Source organism: Miniopterus natalensis, chromosome 10, assembly GCF_054644295.1.
Source record: "Miniopterus natalensis isolate mMinNat1 chromosome 10, mMinNat1.hap1, whole genome shotgun sequence".
NCBI classification, from domain to species: domain Eukaryota; kingdom Metazoa; phylum Chordata; class Mammalia; order Chiroptera; family Miniopteridae; genus Miniopterus; species Miniopterus natalensis.
The window spans coordinates 31,181,896-31,207,099 of record NC_142090.1 but is presented as its reverse complement, the minus strand read 5'-3'; the positions used below and the strand labels follow the sequence as shown (position 1 = coordinate 31,207,099).

The following is a 25,204-nucleotide window of genomic DNA, read 5'->3' as shown; positions in this document are numbered from 1 at the left end:
CTACCACAAGGTACCCCACCCTCAGGGTCAACAGAGGAGCATGGAGAGCATTAATGAGGTATCCTCTAGACTTCTACCCCTATCTAGTAGTAATGAGGCAGCATCTTCCCTTCCTGTAAGGGAGTGGTACCAGACGAGGCCTAATAGAATTCAAGATTTAAATAAGACCCAGAGTCTTTTTAATATAATACTCAAAATGCCCAGGTATCAATGAAAAAAATCACTCATCATACCAAGGAAGATGCTACCTTGAATAAGAAAAGACAATTAAAAATGTCAATGCTGACATGATACAGATGTTATAATTATCTGACAAGAATTTTGAAGCATCCATGATAAAAGTGCCTTAACTAACAATTACAAACATGCTTGGAACATATGAGAGAAAAAAAAGAAAGTCTCAACAAAGAAATAAGTTACAAAGAAAAGCCAAATGGAAAATTTAGCACTAAATATACAAAGAAGAGTAAGTGAACCTGAGGATAGAACACTAGAAATTACCCAATCTGAACAAAAGATGACTATAATCAATCAATCAATCAATCAATCAATCAATCAATCAATATTGAGCCCTGGAGACAAGGGGGACTGTCACAAAAGATCTAACAATTGGGTCACTGGAGTCCCAGAAGGAAAGGAGAAATAAATGGTGCTAAAAAAAATATTTGAAAAAATGGCTGAAAATTACCTAAATTGGGAAAAGACGTAAACCTAAAGGCTTAAGAACCTGAATAAACCCCAAACAGGATAAACTCAAAAATAAGACACATTACAGTCAACCTTCTGAAAATTAAGGACAGGGAAAAAGTCTTGAAAGCAGCCAGAGAAATGATGCAGGAAATGCACTGATTTTTGGCATTAGAATAGGTTACTTGCCAGCACTTCTTGTTGATTTCAACCATTAGTCTTCTGTCTTTTTAACTGGACTCAATCAAGTTAACATGTACAGAGCATTTACTAGACAACTACAAATTATGCTGGGTACCTCGGGGACATTTGTCAATTCCATTTTTCCTATAATTGCTCCAACAGCAGGTGTCATCCTTCAGAGCAAATCAAGGAATTCCAGGAATGGGGAAAAACCTCAAAAAAAAGGAAATACAAGAGCAGAAATTTGTAACCTGAGATTTCTGGATGGGCTTCAGCTTTGTGAACTCCTTAAAATTAATCTAAAAATGCCAGCATGTACATGCATTTTTCTCAGAAAATGAGCATATCTTTTGTCAGATTCTCAAAGGAAAAATGGTGGCCCCAAAAAGGTTAAGAGCCACTCTAAGAGTTCCTGTACTTTTCAGGCAAAACCATATAATCCCTTAGACAAGAGGCTAAAAATACAGAAGGCATTCATATCCATTAAAATTCCCGAATGCCTCCTCATAATTCTCTACTTTTAAGGGTAAAATAGGAAAATAGCAGTTTTCTAGTTCCTTCTAGGCACTTTTGGAAATACATGTTCATTAAAGAATGTGTGCCTGGAGTCCTATTTTGAACATTTTAAAAATAGGATCTGGATGTGACTAAATGACTAATACACTGTGATTTAAGTTCAGACATACAAGAAGCAGCAGCTTCTACCTACATTCGCACCAATGGGCTAGTTTATAAGACAGGATAAACTGTCCCACAAGCTGCATTTCTTTCTCTTTTGTAAAAAAAAAAGTAAAATTAAGTTCTATAATTACACAATGCATAACTGCCAATTTATTTGAACAAAAAATGTTAGAGCTTTCTCTGGTGAAAAAACAAAACAGCTATGACAAAAACAGATCCATTCAGTTTTTATAGCATGTCTGTCCCTCACTTTGTACCCTCCATCAAATCCCTCATTTGCCAGGTCAGCTCATACCTACAGAAATGCACTGTAAACAGAATCTTAGGTTGCTGCTGTTTTCTGACCAAAATTAGGGCTCCCAATGTCACCTGGAGAACTAGAGACTAGATAATGCATTATTTTAGGAAAAAACTTGACTATCTGCTTCCGTAAGAACGAAAATAGTTTGATTTACTGAGATAATTCCATGCTGGTTGCAACTACAAAATCAAAAGCATCACTGGGTGCCCTTGTTAAACATAGAATCCCAGGTTCCAACCTACAATGATTCCAACACAACTGGGAGATGGACCTCGGAATCTGAGTTTTATCAAGTGTACTGGGTGATTACTGATCAAACAGGTTAGATCAGTCTTCTAAAACTTAAATGTGTATACAAATTATCCTGGACTCTAAAACAAATGCAGATTCTGATCCAACTGATCTGGATGAGGCCTGAGATTCTGCATTTATAACAAGTCCCCAGGTAATATTGCTGGTTTGGGAAAACTTTAAGTAGCAAGGTCAGAGAGGGTATGTCTCATCAAGTTGGTGTGTAAATCAGTATAAGCCACTACGTTTTCTTTCTGTATCTGTGGATTCTCTACCAAGGACCTTGATTATGCCCATTTCTCATTGTTCACCAATTGTGTCTCTATAAGCTAGTGTGGCCACTTAAGGTAAAGCATCCTGCTCTTCTCACTTAGCTTTTATAAAAGTCCACATAAAGAAAAATAATAGCTTAAAGTAAACAAAAATAGACCATATATTTACTTATAACATAATGGGTTTATCTTTAATACAGTATTTCTTACCACGGGGCTGTTACTCAGTATAAAGGCTTTTAATTTTTACATTAAATGTCTTCTCTATTTCAATGTCAACACAAAGTATTTTTTATACATTACATCTGTTCTCCATTTCAATGTTAGATACACTGAATACATTTTTTCCTCCAAAGAAATAAAAGTTTTAGGTTTTGACTGACTATATTTGATATCTAATATCCAAGTACAATACTAAGTTGAGAGATACAAAACAAAAAGCTAATAAAAATATAGAGAAAAGACTCCTCAACAATGCAGGAGGCAGTAATTACAACCGAATAGTGACTGCTTCATAGGATTCCGGGCAAGAGTTTCCTTCTTCTAATTTCATGTGCTTTGAGAATTCTGAGATTATTAAATATTATTTATGCAAATTTTAGCCATCTTCTTTGACCTTTCTAACTAGTAAATAAATTACAGACTGCATTTTTCAGTGCATTATTTGTTGTGAAAAAAATTTTTTTTTCCATTTAACATATATCAGTTTATTCCCATTTATATGTAAAATTACCCTATTACTGTTTCTTGGGAACTTTCAGACATTAAAGCTCAGTTTTTAACCTGAGCTTTTCAGGGCAAGGTTTGATTCAGGAGGCCCTTCAAAGTCACACCTCTCCATTTCTCTTTCGTGCATATACCCCCAAACAAGCACAAAAACCTGTAATGCAGAGAACCACAGCTAAAAAGAGAGCGATTGCATCTCCAGCTTCTACTGCTTCAGCAACAGGCAGCACCAAAAGCAGTGAGATGAGGACTACCAACAATTGTGCTAAAACTGAGGTCATGATGTCCGGACCTTGAGATGGCTCGACCTTGAGATGGCTGGACCTTGAGTGCTGAAGGTTTCTAGAAATTAAAGATGGAAACAAAAAGGAACCATTAAAATTCCTACCCTTTCAAATGACAATATGAATACATGACAAACAGTATATATAACCTTTTAAATTTAAATTTCAGACACGTCTCATTTTACCGTGAAAAAAACTGAGGTACTTAAAGATGATCATTTGCGGCTAATCTCCCCTTCTCGTAATTGATTCCAGCGATTATTCCATATTCTATAATGCCAACATCATGTAAATCAACCAAACAAACTGAACGGCAGAACATAATTAAGAACAGAAAATGCACAAAGCACTCACTTGGAAATTTAAAATATCCTTGGGAGTAAAAATTACACTTTCATAGGGTCTCTCCCATCTAAGAAATGCAGACAAATCTGGTAAAAGTCACAACATAAAACTCTGAAGTTGTGGGGAATTAGTAAGACTTACCAAAGAAACGATATATGTATAATTCTATCTGACTTGCAATTCAACTCCCTTCCTGGAGCTCGGAATGCTGAGGCTAAGCGGTTCCGCGTGACAGCGCCTATTATCAGAATAGGGTGGGAAGATTTAAAAATTATTCATTATTATTAATATTTTAAGTGGGCAGCTATAGGCAGTGCAGAGCAGGGAAGTTGTACGGAAGGGGAAGGAATGAGTAATAACTACAGAAAATAGTTTGTTCAAGCAGGGGTAGGAGACTTAAGGTTGGTTAGTTCGCCCATACAGGATAAACTAAAAATAAATCGAAGAGAGAGACAAATTCGTTCCAGTATTTAATAGTAAGATTTTAAAAAGAATCACTGCTTTGGCCCGGCAGGGTGCAAATTTGCGCCTGTTTTACACATAAAATGGGGCACTCTTAAGTACCCTTTAGAGAGAGCTCTTACCTTACCTTCCGGGAAGCAGCCATTACAGGAACGGCGAGGAGGGCGGCGTGGCTAAACTACGCTTCCCACAATCCCCGCTGCCTACGACTCCCAGGATGCACCAGGGCGCTCCCCTCTGACTGGCTGTGGGGTGATGGCCACGCTCTACCCGGGAAGAAGAAGAAGGAGTTCACGGGGCTTTACCGCACACATCCCAATGTTTTACAGGTAAAGTGGTTTAGTGTATTTGTACTAAAGCTTCTTAAAAGTAAGAACAAAAACTGACAGCAACTGTTTTTTACTGAAGTGAAGGCAACAGGAAGAAGAAATTACCGAGCAGAGCCATCTGTTTCGTGTGCTTTTAAACTAGCGGCTTCTAACTTTTTTGAAATCATAAGAATGAACTATTTGCAAATGTAAGTTATAACCCTTCCTGAGTCAAATATCTGTGAAGTCCTTACTGTAGCTTTCTAGTCACCGAGTCTTCTTAACTCATTTACTGGCTCCACAACTTATTTGATACCCTCAGATTGTGAGTTGTTAATGATGTGGGTTAGGGATGAAGTCACCTGCCCTATTTGAAAGTCTCAGTCTCTCAGATACAGCAGATACATTCAGTACAATGCCCACGTAATCTTGTATTGTTATCTTTTTCTTACGTATTACTAATCTCTCTAGACTGACAGCAAAACTTTATATTCCTATCTCAACACACTTCAGAAAGTGCTCAGTAATGTTGGCCAACAATTATTTGGCTAATAATAAATAAATATGCCAAGAAGATTTTATGAGAGACAAAGAAGTGCCAAACCAAGGTGTCTTGCAAATTGAAAGGCTGAGCATAACTATACAATAATGTTACCAAACTCAAGGAGTTTGCTGTTTGGGGTGCACTAGGCAAGACCCAGACATGGTTGATGAATGGTGGGTATTTTACTTGCAACAGGTAGTGCAGATGGGATTCACATCCACAGCTCTGTCTCCCAAAAGGAGGCTTAGCCATTGCTTATATACACTATTTGGTCAATTACATGTTGATTTTGTCTTTGCAGTTGGCTACATTTATGGGCTGAGTTCCTTTCAAGCTCATCCTGCTTAGTTACATTTGTAAAATACTGTGCTACATTTTAACATTTAGCAAGAATAGCATTTAGTAAGAACTGCCCAGACCTTGAGATCCTTGTCTTATTGTCTGCATTGCTTCTTGAAACAATTATTTTAGCAAGTTCTGTCTTTGCCTGGTTTGCTTGATCTACTTTTAGATTTGTACCTTTATAATCAATTATATTTGAAATAGGAGTTATTTTTTATGGCTTCCAAAATATTCTCGCGTATTCTATTTTGGGGATTTAATGTTTCCCTATGTTTATTTCAGTCAGCAGAGACTATTCTAAAGTTAGTGTTATTACAGACCTACCTGTTTCTAGGTGTGATAACACTGAAGATAATGATTTGGTTTTAAGTTTGAAGAGGCTTTAAGTGGTAAAATGCCTTTTTTTTTTTTCTTTTCTTTTTTTTTTTACATTATTAAGAAATCAGTTCATGACCTGGCCCATCTGAAAAAAGGGTGGCAGAAGTTTGTACAGAGATATTTTGGGCCCTCATAGTTTTAAAATAAAATTGGCTAAATTACCCAACCAGCACCCACCCCAATCAGGCAATTTAGCAAAGGTCTTGTTATACATACTTTTGTGTGCTTTATTACAGTCCTAGCTAGTTTCCCTAGTGCCATGGTATCCTAGTTCTCAGTTTTTTCTTTTTGCTAGTCTAGTGATTTTTTTAAAAATCTGATTATGTATTCCTGTGCTTAAAACTCTCCAGTTCCATCACATTGAGAAGAATTCCAAACTCCTTATCAAGACCCACAAAGCTCTAAACATTCTGGCCTCTGCCTGCCTCTCTGATGTCAACCCACTACTCACCCATGCTCATTCCATTCCAATCAAACTTTATTGCTGTTTCTCAAACATGCAAATTTTGTCGTTCCCTATTGACTTTGCTCATGCTGTTCTCTCTGCTAGTAATACTTTTCCTACAGACTTTTGCATGGCTGTTTTTCTCAACATCATTTAGGGCTCTGCTCAAGTGTCACCTCCTTTCCTGTACGCCTTGCAAAAATATATCTCTCTTACTCTCTGTTCACTTTCCTGCCTTATTTTTTTTTCACATAGCGTCTATCACTGACTAAAATTATGTATGTATTTGTGTATTTGTGTAGTAGGTAAACAAATAAACTAACATGAAAATTTCATGATGGGCTGGAAATGTTCCTATTTTATTATACTGATTTCCCAGCTACTAGAACAGTACTTAGCACAGTACATACTTTGTAGGTATTTTGTGAAAAAGCGAATGAATGTTTTCCCTGGCAGGGTAGCTCAGTTGGTTAGAGCATCATCCCAATACACCAGGGTTGTGGGTTTGATAAGTTTCTCTCTCTCTCTCCCTCTCTCTCTCTCTCTCTCTCTCTCTCTCTCTCTATTTTTCTCCCTTCCTCTCTCTCTGTAATCAATGAACTTAAAAATAAATAAATAAAAAATGAATGAATGAATGAAGTTAGTATAAGACCTGGATCGTGTATTTTTTCTTTACAATTCCTGAACAGGTCCTTTCAAGTACTAATGTTGGATGAGCGGTATTGGCATTTTTGGTGGGACAGTGCTTTGTTGTGCAGACACAATATTGTGGGGTGTTTGGTGTCTCTAGCCCATATTCAATAAATGCCAATAGGATGCCCCAATCATGAAGACAGCTGCCCTCACACATTGACAAACACTCTTTGGTAGTGGATACTGTCCCTAGTTGAGAGTCACTCAAGATTTTATCAAGAAAGTAAAAGGAGTAATTAAAAACAGAATGGAACCAAACAGCAAACACTTCCCACATGTTACCGTAGACAGTCAGTGAAGCACCAGGGAGTCACCCCCATCGGCCAAGATGGCGGCTTATACTGAGCCTGCCAAAAGCTAGACATATGAATGGACAGGGCCCTGAGCATGCTGAAAGCTAGCAAGATAACAGAAAAAAAGTCTTCTCCTCTCTGTCCCTATAAGAATGGCAGGCTTGAGCAGGAAGAGAGATTGGTCTTTAAGACAGAAATCTGCCATTCTCCTAGGTCATGTAGCTCCTGAATGAAACCTCTTTCCTTTTGCACCAGCACCTATCTCATGAGTTTGGTTTTCATTGTGGCAGGTAGCCGAACTTCCTTTTTCTCCCTTTAGTTACACATGTGCTATGGGTATACACACAAGCACCCTAACACTGTAATGTCTTAATGATTTAGATCTTACTGCTCTTTGCTTGTGCTGGTTTTACATTACCTACAGAGGCTTTCTGTATCCTATCAGCATCCCTTCTAGACAGGTTCCACTGGTGACTTTCTTATATCAGTACTTAAATAAAAATTGAAGTAAGATCTCTGCTTCTGTATTTGCCATTCAGTTTAGTCTTTGAGCTGTAGAGAGGTGGTGTGCTGTAGTATATAGAATACTAGCTTTTCCTCTTGCTAACTTTGTGGAATTGGTAGTTAATCTCTCTGAGACTTAGTTTCCTTTTACAGAATGTATTGTGTAAAGATTAAGTGAAATGTTTCTAAAGTGACCAATACTTATCAATTCCCCCTTATTTGTATTTCTGTTCTCTGGTTAGTGACTAAGAGTTAGGCTATCTAGGGTCAGACAGATTGATTAGAATACTAGCTCTGCTGCTTACTAACTGTATGACAAGAGATGTTAGTAAACTATTCTAAATCTCACCTTATTCATCTATAAAATGAGCTATTAATATTATTTCATATGCATATTATAAGGATTAAATAAGTTAATTCCTGGAATTAATGGTTGGCATGTAGAAAGCCCTCATTAAATATTAGCTATTATTATCATTTGCTGTTAACCAAATCCATAAAATATGGGTTTGCCAGGATGTGGCATCTCTCCACTGTAAATGTGCTCTTTTGCAGACAAACATGATAAATAGAAAGTGCTTGTGAAACCCTTGAATGCAGAGAAATTTTAGGTGTCCTAGGCTTCAAGTTAAAGACTTACTGGGAAACACTCCCCTATTACTTGAAAGCCTAAGTAGTTTTGGTAGAACATCATCTAGTTTTTGCCTTAATCAGATTTTACTATTTAACTATTTATACCCAATGGTGGTTATGCTTATGTTTAAAACATATTCTCTATTCAGCTAGTGTCACATCACTGATTCATCATATTGAGTCCAAAGGGTTTTGAAAATATGTTTGAGAGGCTCTAGATATGGGTGAATAGCTTCAGGAAATAATTTAGTTGGAATGAACTCTAGGGCCACCACAACAAAAACCAACAAAGAAACAAACAGCCTTAATTTCTTTTGAATTCTCTTTCTAGTTATAACAGCTAGTCTGCAACTGCACTTCTTTTTCCATAAATTGCAGCAAAGGGAAAGGCAGTGTTAGAAGCATTGCTAAAAAAAAAAAAAAAAAAGTTATAAGAATTGAGACTATGGGCTCAGAGGAATATATTACTTTTGATAGATTGTTATGGGAGAATTAATTGTAGAGCTTGTAGGACAGAAGAAAATACTTTTTTATTACCCCTAAGAGATGGTAATCAGCATAGTGTTGAATATGGTGCCAAGATTTTTACCTTACCTCCTGGGCTTCAGTCTGTCCACTGTCTGAAAAGGATAAACATTTTTTTCACAACTCTTACTTAGAACTCATTTGCTAGTATTCTGTAGTTGAAGAAACTCTAGCTTGATAGATATCTTCAAAAAAATCATGTTTCTTTTTAAAGTTTATCTTTGACTTACAATTCAAGAATCATATAAATAGTTTTCATTCGTTTATGATGTATATTGTCATCGGAAATGTCACCCCAGGGATTATTAGTACTAAGTGATGTATTGGCAGGAATGAATTTCTGGAATACAATGAATATAATGATCTCCTCCACTCTTTTTGACCTGAACTTGCTTCCTAATGTGCTTGCAAACCATCTTAATGAACTATGATTTTTTAGATGTAACTCAGATTTAGATATTTTGTTTAGATCACTGACCTCCTGACAATAACTGCCATATTGTACATGTATAATTCCTTTTCTAAAATTGACAGTTATTTCCATAGCAGTGCTAGAGAGAAAAACAGCTTCTTCTGTGCCGTGCGTGCATTTGCCAACTGCAAGTTCTGCCTATGAACATCTCTGGTAGCAACACGAACCACAGTTCTTCGGAAGCACTGCCATATTTCACCCCTCCCCCCACACACACACACTGTCTGAATGCTTCTGCAGGCTTCTGTATAGTTCTTCTTTTGGTGTTAGGAGTCTAAGGTTATTGAATCTAGAATTTAATCTTACAATTTAAGAGGACCTAAACCTACACCATCCTTTACTTAAATAGAGATCACTGTTAGCCAATAATACTCAGAAACAAAGAACATTACCTTAGTCACTTACTTGAGCAGTAGAGGGTAAATTTTCTTAGGTCAGTTGTTACCAAGAAATGTTTTCAGAGAAAAATGGAGAAGTGGCTTCTGCTTATTTTATAACCATTAGAGGTGGGTCATCGCTAGTCCCTGAAAGAAGGCACTTCTGGGATCCGTCAGAGTAGGCAAGATAGGCAGATATCAGGATTTTGCAGTGACTAGTGTGTGTCAGAGGATTCATAAAACCCTTACAGTTGTGCCAAGCCAAGTGAGTGGAGACGTTTTACTGGAGCTTCACAATTATAAAAGACCAACCTAGAGTTAGTCAGCATTCCCCATCAATAATAGGACATTCATCACTGATATTATAACATTAGAGCTAACTAATCATTAGGTTAACAGGATGGGATAGGTCACACTGTCTCGAGCTATTCTGCTATTGCAGAAAAAAATACCTGCTAAGACAGAACACTCTGCTGCCAGCATTTCGCAGCGGTATATGGGCAAGATGCAAAAGGTCATTTTTGGCATGGCTCCAGGCACCATCTAGATAGAGCCTATTGCAGATATGGCCCAGACTTCCACCAGTGAACCTCAGTAATCTGTGAGAATCAATCACTTACGAAAGCCTGTGGTGTCCAGAGATATAGAGGAACTTCACCCACACGTATTAAGAGATTCAAATTTTCTTACATTGCTGGGATTCCAGGAACAGGTTAAGAATGCTTGGATGGAACAAATTTATAGTTTTGAAAAGTTGTAACATTATGTTTTATATAATGCTTTATCTATGGTAATGAATGGATTAAGAACATTGTCCTTGGAGATGTCATCACTTGGCCCAAAATTCAGCTCTGCTACTTACTAACTGTGAATCTGGGCAAATCATCTAAGTTCATGAAGCTTAAGTTTTCTCACTTCTAGTGAGAAAATCACCAATCGTCATAAAATTCCCAATGCAGATTAGATGAAGAGACAGATGAAATATCTAATGTGGTCAGTATATAGGACTCTGAGAGACATGAGACTAGCTGATCAGGTAATACTTAAGTGCTGCACAAGGAAATCTAAAGTCAGGATTATTTGCCTCATAGAATGGTGAACAAATATTTATTATGGAAAAAATTTCTTAACAAAATGGTTTCATGATATATAGGGTAAGATTGATTGATCGATTTATATTTAACAGACACTTAAACAGTGTCAGGAGCTATTCTACACATTAATATAAGTCCCTTTATTCCTTAAAATAATCTTGTGAAATAGATACTATTACCATCTCATGTTATAGATGAGGAAACTGAGGCATAATTAAGTAATTTATTCAAGGTTATATAACAAATGAGTGGTAGAGTCAGGATATGAACCCAGGAAGTCTGACAGAGTCTATACTCTTAATCATTGCCCATATCTTTTTTAAAAATTTATCTTTATTGTTGAATATTACAGATGTCCCCTTTTTTTCCCATTGACCTCATCCACCCCTCGTCTACTCCCCATCCCAGGCCTTCACCATGCCCATATACTTTTATATGGAAAATTCCCACAGGATCAAATGCCATTTTAATTTTTTTGTCTTGTTTTTTTAAACAAGGTACTTGGAAGACTTAACCATGGTGAGTCACCGAGGATTTGATGGTGTTTATATACTTTCCTCCAGGCCCTACTTTGGTGGATGAGTGATTACCAGTTTCACTAATTTGTCAATTGATTTTGACTTCTATTTAATAAATATAATAAATATGTACAAAATGTGTTTTTTTTTAAAATTAAAGTATGTCTGACCCAGGCTCAGAAGTACAGATGTTAATATTAAAGAACTGACTGATAGACATAGATGTCACATGACAAAGAACATTCATTGTGATGTGTTGGCAAATTTCAACTATCATATAACCACTGAAGTCCATATAATACACAAAATTCAAAAAGAAATTCAAAAGAACCTTTTGAAAATCTTTACTTAGAGGTAGAAAACTTAAACTAGTTACTACAAAAGTATAGAGAGGTTATTAACACTTTAGTATATGCAGTTTATAAGGAAATATTAATTTCTCTGTGTATCAGGTGCTCATTATAATTAAAAGCTGGTAACCATGGAGACAGAGAGCATAGCATTTATAAAATTAAAAAACATACCAGCTAGAAAATGCAAATAGAGTGAATTTTTCCCAAACTTGTCTTAGCTTGATTTCCCTTTAATCCAAAGATATCAAATTTCTATCTGGCCATTTTCTGAGTAAAATGACTCATTTTTCAAACCTTGAATTTCTGCTTTAGCTATCTCAGCTTATTCATTTGATAATGCTTTTTATCTAGATTCAATTTAGACATGATAGAATGTATTGGGCTAAAGTTTTTATAGATAACCAATACCTAGGAAGTGGTGACTTTTAAATTGACCTTGGAAATTTGAATGAATATTTGAGCCTTTTATGTAGACATTTATTGAGAATTTTCAGTTGCTGTATTGTAAGTGATTAGTCACTTTTAGTTTTAAAATCTATTTCTTTTGCTAAATCATATAGATATTCTAGGTAGAGAACCTTCTGGTATAACATCATTTTCTGTTTCATGAAATGATTTACTTATCTATGAAATGGTATGCTGGAGAGCAACAACCAAGTTTCTTTATTCCTGCCAGTAATATTTTGATTATTTATAAATCTATTCCCTGAGTCCACTATGACAACAGGCTACTTGTCTATAGATATTCTAAAAGTGGTATTGTTTGAATTAAAAATCTTTGTAAATAATTTAAAACATCATAAAAAGATCTTACATTCTGGAAGAATAATTTTACTCAAGGAGATTGCCAGATTTTCTATTCAAATGGAAGTTGTTTATTTTAAAAGTGGAATAGGTGATATTTGAAAAATGATTGCAACTGGTTCAATTGAGAAAAAGTCCCATACAGTGCTCTTCACAGTTTCATCTGATTGTGATCTGGACCCATTTTAACACATTTTAAACTCTCATTTCTCAGGAGAGTCAAAATAAGTGGCTGATCTCAACCTGACCATCAAAGTGCTTTTGTAATCATGATTATCAACACTAGTATGTACTAAAATGAATGTGTTGTGCTACATAAGAACAGGGACATAGTCCTTTCATTTGCTCTGCTTTAGTAGGACCCTTAGTAAGATACTCTAGCTACCTATGGTCACTAGGCCTTAAAAAGGAACTAGAACTTAAACTGATGAACAAAATAGATTAAATGACATGGAAACATAGATCAGACTGATGAATGTCAGAGGGTTGGAGGAGGGTGGGTGGGTAGAGGAGGAGACATTAACCAAAAAATGTATATGCATATATGCGTAACCCATGGACACAGGGTGGGGAGAGGGACTGGGGAGAGGGATGGGATGGGGTGGAATTGCTCATTGGGAAGAAAAAGGGACATTTGTAATATTTTAAACAAAAAGAAACAAACAAAAAAAGGAACTAGAGAGACAGCAGAGAGCCCAGGAATGAGTGACAGAGTTGAAACAATGATCCAGGAAGAATGTTCTTAAAATGTGTTCTGTGGTTCACTTGCATCCCAATTACATGGGGAATTTATTTAAAAATGCAAAATTTTAAAACAAGTTGTCCAGATAGTTCTTAGGTTGATCAGATCTTAGAACCTTTGTCATTGGGGAAAATAAGTTATTGGGGCAGATTATTTGGGAAGGGTGTTCTGGCCACCATGGCCAGAAGAATATACCTAAGGAACTAACAGTAAAGGTAGAACAAGATCCCTATTGTACAGGACAAGGCCCAACACGCTAGCCCAATAATTACCACTCCCCCTGAGTTCCTATAGAAAGAACAAACCAGTCACACTTCTGCCAAGCATAACGCCATTACTCATTGTAAAATACTGTGTTTAAATCACCCCTTTTTGTGTTGCTAAAGATCCCCCCTTGTTTCCTGTACCAAAAGCTGACAACCTAACAAATTCTTGGAAACCCCTTTACTGCAGTGCCTTTGTGGTTACTGAGTATAAAATGAGGGTAGAACTAAGGGTCAGGACTGCAGTTTGGCTCTTACATGAGTGAGACGCTGCAACTGTAGCCTCTGTCCAGCTAATAAAGGCTCCAAAATTCAAACACAAACTCTGGTGGCCGTCTCTCGCAGGTCACCCCAGAACAAGGGCAAACATAGGGGCAAATGAATAACAATTTTAAGTTAATTAACAGTCTGCCCTTAATAAGACCCAATTAGAATTTTCTGTCTTGCTCTCATGGACCCCTTTGAGTCATTTTGAAGCAGAAAATACAAAGATTTCTTGCTGTTCATGTATCAAATAACATTTTTTTCTTGTTATTTCTTACAGACTCACCTTTCTCTCTCTAAAACTTAACATTTTTTAAAAAAAGTATAAAACTATTCTGATGATTTACCTATTTAGAACTGTAGAAACATCTCATTTCTCAGAGGAAAAAAAAGCCTTTCCTATCAGTGAAAGGGACTGAGTAACAAAATGAACAGTATCCTCAGTTTTAGAACAACACTGCAGCTGTGAGTTTCACATGATTGTCTCTTAGAACAATCTTCTGTCAAACATAAGGACAAAGCATTAAATGCATCTTACTGAAGGTGATTTTTTTTTATAACTTTATGTTTCTTATTGACACAGATGTCCCCATTTTCTCCCCTTTGCCCACCTCTATCCATCCCCCACCCCCCATTCCCTCTGGTCATCACCATACTGTTTGTTGTCTTTGTCCAAGAACTATGTATATATGTTCTTTGGCTAATCTCTTCACCTCTGAAAGCTGTCAGTTTGTTCCATGCTTCCATGCCTCTGGTTTTATTTTGTTCATCAGTTTATTTTGTTCATAGCTTCCACATATAAGTGAGATGATATGTATTTGTCTTTCTTTGACTGGCTTATTTCACTTAGCATAATATTCTCCAGGTCCAAGGATTGAATTTATAAGGCCTTTACAGATCTTCCTTAAACATTTCTTCTCTGAGTAGGTGTTTGGAAGGTAGCTGGATAACCTGGAGTGCTGGTGTTCTAAATTTCTGGCTGAAGGCCCATCTGTGTGCTTTGGAACTGACAAGTGTTCTTGCCACACAGCTATGGCTGGATAAAGGGTCTTGCCTCTTTCAGTTTTACCTCACTGATTTCTCATACTCTTCCTAGTATTATAATATCCTTGTAGTAGCATCCCATAAGTATTTATTGAGTAAATTAATAACTAAGGCTCCAAAGTTTTACGCAACATAAAGTTCAGTTTGAATTAATATGTGTGACAAAGCCATGAAAACAGTAAGTGTAATCTCGGGCTGCAGGAATAGATGTGTAGTATCTAGAATAGGAAAGGAAAGTTCTGCTCTGCTCTTTCCAGTTTGAGCCATGCCTAGCAATATAGTGTTCTTTTATGGGTTCCCTGCTTTGAGAAATAGTAACAAATTGAATATTAGCCAGGACTGTAGTAAGACTAGAATTATTAGTTTAAGATCATAATTGAAAGATCATGGGATGTAAATGAGAAGACTTCATCAGATTAACTACCATTTTTGATGGTTTATTCTATAGGAAAAGCTCTAAAGGGAAAAAATTGGACTTGTTCTGGATGGCCAGGGAGGGAAGGTGATAAAGACGCATGTTTTAGCTCAACATAAGGAAAAGTTTTCTACTGTTCTAAGAAGGAATTGGCTATCCTAATGAACAGTGAACTCTTGATCAATCAGTAGGTTGACTTAATGAACTGTAGGCTTGATGTAGAAAGGATTCAGACTTCAAAAGGATGACTGGCTTAGATGTCCTTGAAGGTTCCTTCTGAGCTTGACATTCTCTGATTCTCTTATCTCCTCCTATCACCACCCCCAAGTTTATGCTTGTTGCTTGATGCTCATTTTAAGTGTTTATTTCAAGAGCCTCTGAGACACTGCTGTTTATATTTTCAAAGGTTTTATTCTTAGTATTTATTTCATTTGAAATTGAAAGAAAAAAATGACTTTTTTTTCTATTTCTGAAAAGAAAACTTTTGTTAGTAATTTGTAGACTAAGTGAACAGACAAAAAATGTGTTCTGTACATTTTATTTAGACTAGCAAAAGTTAATAATCTGAGGATCCAAATATAAGCTTGATCAAGCTTTTGAATGTGATGTTTCTATTTTTTAAAAGTGTTTTATTGATTTTAGAGTGAGAAGAAAGGAGAGGGATAGAGAGAAACATTGATGAAAGAGAAACATCGATCGCCTGCCTCCTGCACGACCCCTACTGGGAATCAAGCCTACAACCTGGGCATGTGCCCTGACCGGGAATCGAACTGAATGATGTTCATGGATCACTGCTCAACTACTGAGCCACACCATCTGGCTGAATAGGATGTTTCTTAAAAATGAATTTGTTATGGAATATCTACAAAACGCTTCTTGCCATGAGTCAGACTTGTGGATATTTCGGGATGACTAAATCTTAGACCAAAGTAAATTTTCATATTTCTTCTTATTCTAAATTTCAAACTGTGCTTTTCTGGGAAAGTAACTATTTTGATTTAATAAATTCTTTAAACATTAAATATCAGAGTATATTTGACTTTTGAGCACGTGGGTGAGTAAATCCCTTTAACATTGAACATCAGAGTATGTTCAACTTTTGCACATGTGACTTCCAAAATATATGCAGTATGCAGATCTGGAAATATGTTGGCACAGCTTATCACACTATCTAGGTGCTTAGCCACACAGGGAAGCAAAACCTGAAAAAAAAAAAAATTAAATTTGTTGTGTCTTCTTTCCTAAGTAATTCCCATAAACCTGTTGTTTAGGTCAGAAATTTCCTTCCTGTATTGCCAGAGAGTTTGGGAAGAAAATATTCAAATTATTTTTTATAATTATTTTCCTCTGAGAAGTAAAAAATACAGATTTCTCAATATTTACCATATGGCTTAACACTGTGTGCCCTACACTGCCCACATGTTAAACAGTCATGGGTTCTGAAGAGCCCCCTGGTTACTCTAGGAAGAAGGGAGTCAACCATAGTGCCCATTATTTATCAGTTCACTTGTAACATACAACAGTTTATTGCAGTGTTTGTGTGTCTGGTTAAATAGATGAACTTATAGTGCTATCTAGTTTTAGCTCAATTAAGCTTCAAAGATTATTACCATGGATTGCCCTGTCTGGCATGCTAAGTGGTTAGAGCATCAGCCTGCATACCAGAGGGTTGCCGGTTTGATTCCCAATTAAGGGCACAGCGTACCTGGGTCATAGGTCCAATCCCTGCCCCCAGCCAGGGTGGGTGCAGGAGGCAGCCAATTGATGTGTTTTCTCACATCAATGTTTCACTCTCCTCTGTCTCTCTCCCCCTTCCCCCTTCCTTCCACTCTCTCTAGAATCAATGGAAAAAATATCCTCACTCCTCAGGTGAGGATAAAAAAAACAAACAAAAACCATAAGTTGAATATAATGCTAATCACTCATATATTTGTAAAGTGAATTCATGCTGCAATAAACACAGTGAATAATGTACCTTATATATTTAAATCTATTTATTTTTGTTCAGAATTTTATTTTTTGGCTTATAACAACCATTAGTATTGAATTTAGAACTGGACTTTGGAATTAAAGCATAAATAAATGTTAAACCAATATTGAAATAAATGATGTATATTTGATTTCATTAATTTTATTTATTATTTAAAAATTTTATTTTTCACTTACAGTTTACATTGAATATTTTTAAAAATATATCTTTATTGATTTCAGAGAGAGGAAAAGAGAGGGAGAGAGAGAGATAGAAACATCAATGATGAGAAAGTCATTGATCAGCTGCAGCCCACAACGAGGGCATGTGCCCTGACTGGGAATCAAACCCTGATCGCCTGGATCCTAGGTCGATGCTCAACCACTGAGCCATGTCTGGCCAGGCTACATTGAATACTCTTTTGTATTAGTTTCAGGTATAGCATAGTGATTAGATGATCATATACTTTACAAAGTGTTCCCCTGATATTTACAGTACCCACCTGGTACCATATATAGTTATTACAACATTATTGACTATATTCCCTATGTGGTACTTTACATCTTTGTGGCTGTTTTGTAACTACCAATTTGTACTTCTTACATATTCACCCAGGTTCCCAGCCCCCTCCCCTGGCAACCTTTAGCCAGTTCTGTGTCGATAAATGTGTTTCAATTTTGTTTGTATATTTTGTTCCTTAGATTCCACATATAAATGAAATCATATGGTATTTGTATTTCTCTGACTGACTTATTTCACTTAATGTAATACCCTCTAGGTCCATCAATGCTGTTGCAAATGGTAAGATTTCATTCTTTTATATGGCTGAGTAGTATTCCATTGCATATATGTACTGCTACATTTTTATCCAGTTGCCTTTTGATGGGCACTTGGGTTGCTTCCATATTTTGGCTATTGTAAATAATGCTGCAATGAACATAAGGCAGTTCCATTTTTAATTTTTTTTTAGGAACCTTCATGTGTTTTTCATAGCGGCTACATCAATTTGCATTCCCACCGACAGTATATGGGAGTTTCCTTTTCTCCACATCCATGCCAGCACTTGTTCATTGATTTAATGATGATAGCCATTCTGACAGGTGTAATATGATATCTCACTGTGGCTCTAATTTGCATTTCTCTGATGACTAGTGACATTAAGCATCTTTTTATATACCTATTTGCCATCTGTATGATCCTTTTGGTAAAGTCTATTTAGGTCCTTCGACCGTTTTTTAATTGGACTGTTTTGGGCTTTTTTAGGTGTTGAGTTGTATGAGTTCTGTATAAATTTTGGAAATTAACCCCTGATCAGATGTATCATTGGTGAATATGTTCTCCACTGCTACAGGTGGTCTGCAGAACTTTTTGGCTTTGTTTAATATTCTTGTCTCTGTTTCCCTATTTCTCCTGTCTTGGAATTGTTCTAGCTTTTTGCTATCCTGTAACAAAATTATTTTAATCAATAAAGAGAAATAAAAGGGTTAAAATATGTCAATTGATTCAGTACAAAGAAAAGAACGAAGCAAATAAAGCATGGAAAAATCATTGTAAAAATAGAACACAAAAGAAGATGGTGGAAATAAGATAAAATGTACCAGAAATCATTTTAAAAATAAAAAAATTAAAATCATATGTAAAAGAGACTCAAATTGGAAGAAAACCCCCCACTATTTAGATTTATTACATTTTTACTAGACACAAGTCATTATATAATGACCCAGAAGGTAAATACATTTTTGGAAAAAATGTACCAGGAAATATTGGCCAAATAAATGTTTATTGATTAATAAACAAAAAAATACATTAACATTAAGAGGAATGAAAAGAGACGCAACAGATAAAAACAATATTTCACCATGGACCAAGAAAATTAAACTTTATGTACCATGACCTCAAAATATTTGAAGCATATTTAAATATTAAAATACTAAATATTTGAAGGACAAAGATGGTCAAAAGGTACAAACTTCCAGAAATGAGATAAATAAGTCCTGGAGATGTAATATACAGCATGGTGAATATAGTTAACAATACTGTATTGTATATTTAAAAGTTGCTAAAAGTGTAGGTCTTAGAAGTTCCTATTGGAGAAAGCAGACCCTGTGGTACTTTGGACACTTATATGGTACTTTCTTAGACAAATTCTAGGAAATTTTCTAAAACTCTGCCGCTGATATAAAGATCTTGATATTGCACTTGATCAGAGTCCATAATATCAAGCTTATATCAATATATCAATATAAAACTTAAGGCAAGAAAAAAATTTGCAAAACTATATTTAAAGTAAAAAATTGACAGAATTATAAAGAGAATTTGACTAATCCATTGTTACGGCAGAATATTTGCACATGCTTTTTAGTAACCAATAAATCAAGCCGACAAAGAATTTCAAGGTTACAGAAGGTTTGAAAAATTCATTTAACAAGCTTAATTTAAGGTATATATGAGATCTAACACACAAAGGTCCTGACCATAACAAATAGAGAACCCAAATTCTTTTCAAGTAGAGATTAATGATGTTGATTTCTAAGTGTGTTAAAATGTTTTAAGTGATAGTTTTCAAAAGTAAAATGTATACACAAAGTACAGCATGAGACTATATATTGATAAAAATACAGCATGATGTGACATCTGGCAGGCAACTTCCCCTTTGTACAGAAACCCAGATAAGTTGGATGGAGGATGTCTCAGAAGAGAGGGAACAGAATGAGACCAGGGATGTGTACAAGGAGACTTAAAGTCTGCAATGATTAGTTTCTTAACAATAATTAAAAAGAGATTTAAAGCAAAGATAGCAAAATGCTGTTAGCATATTGTTAATTCTGGGTTGTGGTTATATGGATATTTGTTATACTATAATTTTCTATATGTTTGAGTCATAATATTTTTTAAAGAGTGAGTGGAATCTTACGGAATAATTATTTGATAGATAAGAACTTGCTTTTGGAATGATATGTTACCAAGTTTTCTGGTCAGCTGGGTTTGTGTCTCATGGAGTTGAAGAATGAATTCACATACCATTCAAGAGATAAGCAGAAAGCAAAAGTTTATTGAAGGAGAGACAAAAGATCCCAGTGCAGTGAGAGGAGTCCCAAACAGGTAACCATGGGAGTTTCTTTGTCTAGGGTTTATATGTACCTGAGTGTCTTTCTATTGACTATTTTGGGAGATTCTGCTCTGGCAACATCCAATTACTTCAAATCCCCATGCTCCCACCTTTGTCTACTGCTTTCAAGGTTCAGCTGTGGAATATTGCTGTTTTCCCTTGTGGTGTGCTGATGCAGAACATCCTGTTTTGCAAGTTGTGCTGGCTCTGAGTTGCCTGCCAAATGTCATGTAGCCTACTTCCCCTTTGTTTTTCCTTGACCCCATGTCCCTCAGCTGCCTATTTTAAATCTAGCTCCTCACTACTTTGATCTAAGGTTGATATTGTGGACTCTGATGAAATGCAATATCAAAAAGATCTTTATATCAGCAACAGAGTTCTAGAAAATTTCTGAGAATTTGTCTAAGAAAGTGCTGTATAAGTAGAACAGTTTAGGGGAAGTTTATCCAAAGTACCATGGAGACTTCAATCACTAAGACCAGAACTGATCGCTTGAATGGGTTGTAATGAGTCTCAAATATCATAGAGTTGTTGCAAGGATTAAAGGCAATAATGTATGCCAGGTATATAATATAAATCATCAACAAAATTATGCTATAAAATTCAGTATCCAAGCAGAAGAAACACATTACTCAGGGATGTTAGGGAAAATAATTAAGCTGGCTTCAGTATTCTCTTGGAGACGTTAGATACCAGTAGTCAACCAAGCAGTACATAAACAGTCATAAGGCTATATATAGGGTGCTTTGCTGTGGTTGGGGGTGGGTCAGGGCTCCACAGATTATACTTTAGGGATGTGGAGGCAGAGGACATTTTTGGAGGATCCATGCTTTTGAAATTCCTTATTTTCCTATATGCACACAAATCCATGGTGATGTTCTCTGAAGTTTATCGTGAGTTCAGCACTTTCAGTCTGTTCTGAGCACATGTCATAAAAAGGCAGAAAAAGACTCGTTTTTGTTTGTTTTTCCTCCAGGCATTTTTTTACTCATGTTTTCAAGGGAAAGACTTTGGGAGAAACTTAATAAAAAGTAAATATGACTAAGTTACATGCAACTTCTGACCCTCTCCCCTTTCGAAGAATAGAATGAGTGATGCCATTATAAAAATAAAGACACCTTAATTTATTCTCTAATTTGAATAACCCACTGCGGAAAAAAGAAGCCTTGATAGTCATAGGTAGGAAATTGAGAGAAATCAGTCCTTCTAGAATCACTGTTTCTTAGTTGTCAGAACATTGCAATGAAATTCCAGTTGTTCATGCCAAATCCTGAGGAGTACCAACTGATGAAATTATTTCATTCCTAAATGGAGTCTAAACTATACTAAGTTCTTTCCCAGTTTGCCAAGCACAGCACTTTAAAAGTTCCAAAAGTAAGACATACTTTAAGTATGTATAAACTGTGAAGTGCATTTGAAAATAAATTTTTAATTATGTTTGACATCTCAGGCCCAGTGCTGTCATCCTGTAGGAAAGTAGCATCTTTTTTTGACATCCCTAGTGGTAGAGACTTTAAATCAGTTTCCACATTGCTTATCTGCTGGCTAATCAGAATGGGTGATGTGACATTCTTACCAACTCATTCACAGGGAAGAAAAGATATGCAAGGAAGTAAGGCTGGGCTCAACTGATGTGATGAATTTAAATAAAAAATCTAAACTCCTTTGAATATATTATATTTAAGCTTTAATTCAATGCAAAATTTGAAAATGTTCATTAATTATTAATTGTAAAGAGTTTTTTTTCTTATTGCTACATACCTTTGCTTTGACTTAAAACTAATAGAATATTTAGTTTTTAAAACTAATAGAATATTAAATCATATTTTACTTCTCAAACCATTTGGTTTGGTCTCAAGTTAAGGTTTGAATGGGAGAAAGTTGATTTGCTATTAGCTATAAAAAAGGCTGGAAAAGTTTTTTTTTGTTTTTTTTTTTAATTTTGTGTTTCAAATTGCAGGTATTAAGAAGGCATCATGTTTTATTGTTTCTTTGATGGTTGTATAGCCTTAACATCTCTTGCCTCATCCTGTACATTAGATTTAAAAGCATAATCTATGGAAACAGCTCCCTATAGGAATCATTACTTCCATTTCTTCCATGCTGCTGAAACTTTAATAAAGACACACCAACATGATTTTAGGTTTCTTTGTGAAGAAAATAAGTCATATTTCTATTTGAATATTCAGGATTTTCCTCAAAACTTTACTGCATTATTTGGGAAATAATAATGTTGCCTCCATTCTCTTTTTATTTTTATATGTGTAGGCACAAACTTCATATTTCTACTTACGTACTGACCTATTAATTGTATACTGTTTCATTGGCTGGGTTACAAAATACACCGAATTGTTCAGTCCAACTAGCCAACTCAGTTAAAACGTATTGTTAGTATATATGCAGCTTTAGTTAAGAGAGAAGCTAGGAGAAGCTTACAGAGTATTTTATTGATAAATATGTGGAAGACAATCCTTTAACCAGATTAATACTAAAAAGGACTAGAATGTTCTTCAAAGAATAAGGCAGAATTTAAACTAACAACCTAAAGATAATTGAAATAATTTTTATATTAAATGTACATTTACTGAAAAATATTTTTGATGGGTTAATTTGTGCTGTATTTTAGGATCACATTTACCAAAATTAGCAAACAGAATGATGAAAAATAATTATCAATCACCATTAATAATAAAGTACAGGATTTGGGGGTTTGGGTGTTTTTTTTGTAGTTTAAAAAATTTTTATTTTGAGATGACGGAGTCACAAAAAGTTGCAGGAGAAATAAAAAAGTACAGGGAGCTTGATCCCCAGTGGGGGGCATGCAGGAGGCTGCCGATCAATGACTTTCTCATCATTGATGTTATTGTCTCTCTCTCTCTCCCTTCCTCTCTCTGAAATCAATAAAGATATATTTTAAAAAAAAAGAAGTACAAGGAATTCCAGTGTTCCCTTTGCCCAGTCTCCCCCAGTGGTAACATCTATGACACAATATCAAAACCAGGAAATTGACAATGATATGATCCACAGAGTTTTTTCAGATTTCACCAATTTTACAAGCACTCATGTATGTGTGTTTCATGCAATTTTATCCCACATTTAGCTTTATGTAACCAATACAACTAAAATACAGAACTGGTCCATCACCACAAGACTGCCTCATGTGGCCCCTTTATATCCTTAAACCCTGGCCATCACTAATCTGTTCTCCATATCTATAATTTTGTCATTACAAGAATGTTATAGAGATGAAATCATACAGTATATAATCTTTGAGAATGGCTTTTCCCCCTTGAGATCTATCTAAATTGTGGTGTGTATCAATAACAAAATTCCTTGTTGTTGATGGGCAGTGTCCCATAACACAGCTGCAGTAGAGTTCGCTTAACCACCTGTCAAAGGACATCAAGGCTGTTTTCAGTTTGGGGCCATTATGAATAAAGCTGCTATGAAAGTTTATGTACAAGTCTTATATTAACGTAAGTTTTCATTTCTTAGGATACATACCAGGAAGGATAATTGCTGAGTCATATGGTAAGTGCATGTTTAGTTTTTTAAGAACCTGACCAACTCTTTTCCAGAGAGGTGGTACTATTTTATATCCCCACCAGGAAGTTATGAGAAAACCAGTGATTCCATATCCTTCCCAGAATTTTGTGTTATCACTAAATTTTATTTTAGCCACCCTTATAGGTGTGTTGTATGGTTTTAACTTGCATTTCCATACTGGCTAATGATGTTAACCAGTGTTTCCGGTGCCTTATCATTTGTATATGCTTTCTAGTGAAATGTCTATTTTCTTTTTTAAAAAAATTATCTTTATTGTTGAAAGTATTACAGATATCCCCCTTTCCCCCCCCATTGATTCTTCTCCCCCAGGCCTTTACCACATTATTGTGTGTGTCCATGGGTTAAACATATATGCATATAAGTTCTTTGATTAATCTCTCCCCACCCACTCCCCCACCCCAGCCTTTCCACTGAGAGTCATCAGTCTATAACATGCTTCTATGTCTCTGGGTCTATTTTGTTCCTCAGTCTATTTTGTTTATTAGATTCCACGTATGAGTGAGATCATGTAAAACTGAGTCAGGAAGAATCAGAAAACCTGAATAAGCTAATAACAACTGATGAAATTGAAGCTATAATAAAAAAAACTTCAAGCAAACAAAAACCCTTGTCCAGATGGCTTCAGAGGGGAGCTTTCTAATTCTTTAAGTTGTAGGGTTAGACAGTTTATTAAAATTTTTCTTGCTTTTTGAGGTTGGCCTGTACTGCTATGAACTTCCCTCTCAGGATGCTCATTGTGTCCCATAGACTTTGGGTTGTTGTGTGTTCATTTTCATTTGTTTCCAGGAAGTTTTTGATTTTTTTCTTCATCTTATTGGTAACCCATTGATTGTTTAATAATGTTATTTAGCCTCTGAGTGTTTTAATGTTTTTGAGTGTTTTTACTGTAGTTGATTTCTAATTTCATGTCATTGTGATCTGAGATGCTTGATATGATTTCAAACTTCTTGAACTTTTAGAGACTTGTTTTGGGTCTTAACATGGGGTCTATCTTTGAGAATGACCCATGTGCACTTGAGAAGAATGTATAGTCTGCTGCTTTGGGGTGAAATGTTCTGTAAATATCAATCAAATCCACCTGTTCTAGTGTGCCATTTAGAGTCACTGTTTCTGTGTTGACTTTTTGTCTGGAAGATCAATACAGTGAAGTCAGTGGGGTGTAAAAGTCCCCGACTATAACTGTATTGCTGTTGATCTCTCCTTTAAAGTCCATAAGGTTATTATTGATAGGTCTTTATTGCCATTTTAATTCTTTATGTCTATGTTTATCTCTCTATTTCTCCTTATTATTACAGCAGTCCCTTGAACATTTCTTG

General features: G+C 35.7%; 1 protein-coding gene across 1 annotated transcript; it reads right to left on the bottom strand.

Moving 5' to 3' along the window:
• Window positions 1-162: 162 nt before the first annotated feature.
• Window positions 163-4,101, bottom strand: SMIM30 (small integral membrane protein 30). Its single transcript, XM_087821062.1, has 2 exons — window positions 3,912-4,101; window positions 163-3,483 (listed from the first exon to the last, which is right to left on the bottom strand). Exon 2 carries the CDS (start codon window positions 3,420-3,422, stop codon window positions 3,243-3,245), a length of 180 nt encoding a protein of 59 aa, XP_087677188.1. The 5' UTR covers window positions 3,423-3,483; window positions 3,912-4,101; the 3' UTR covers window positions 163-3,242.
• Window positions 4,102-25,204: the final 21,103 nt, after the last annotated feature.

Coding starts and splice junctions, on each gene's coding strand:
- SMIM30 (XM_087821062.1), bottom strand. CDS start 3,422: ATGACCTCAGTTTTAGCACAATTGTTGGTAGTCCTCATCTCACTGCTT.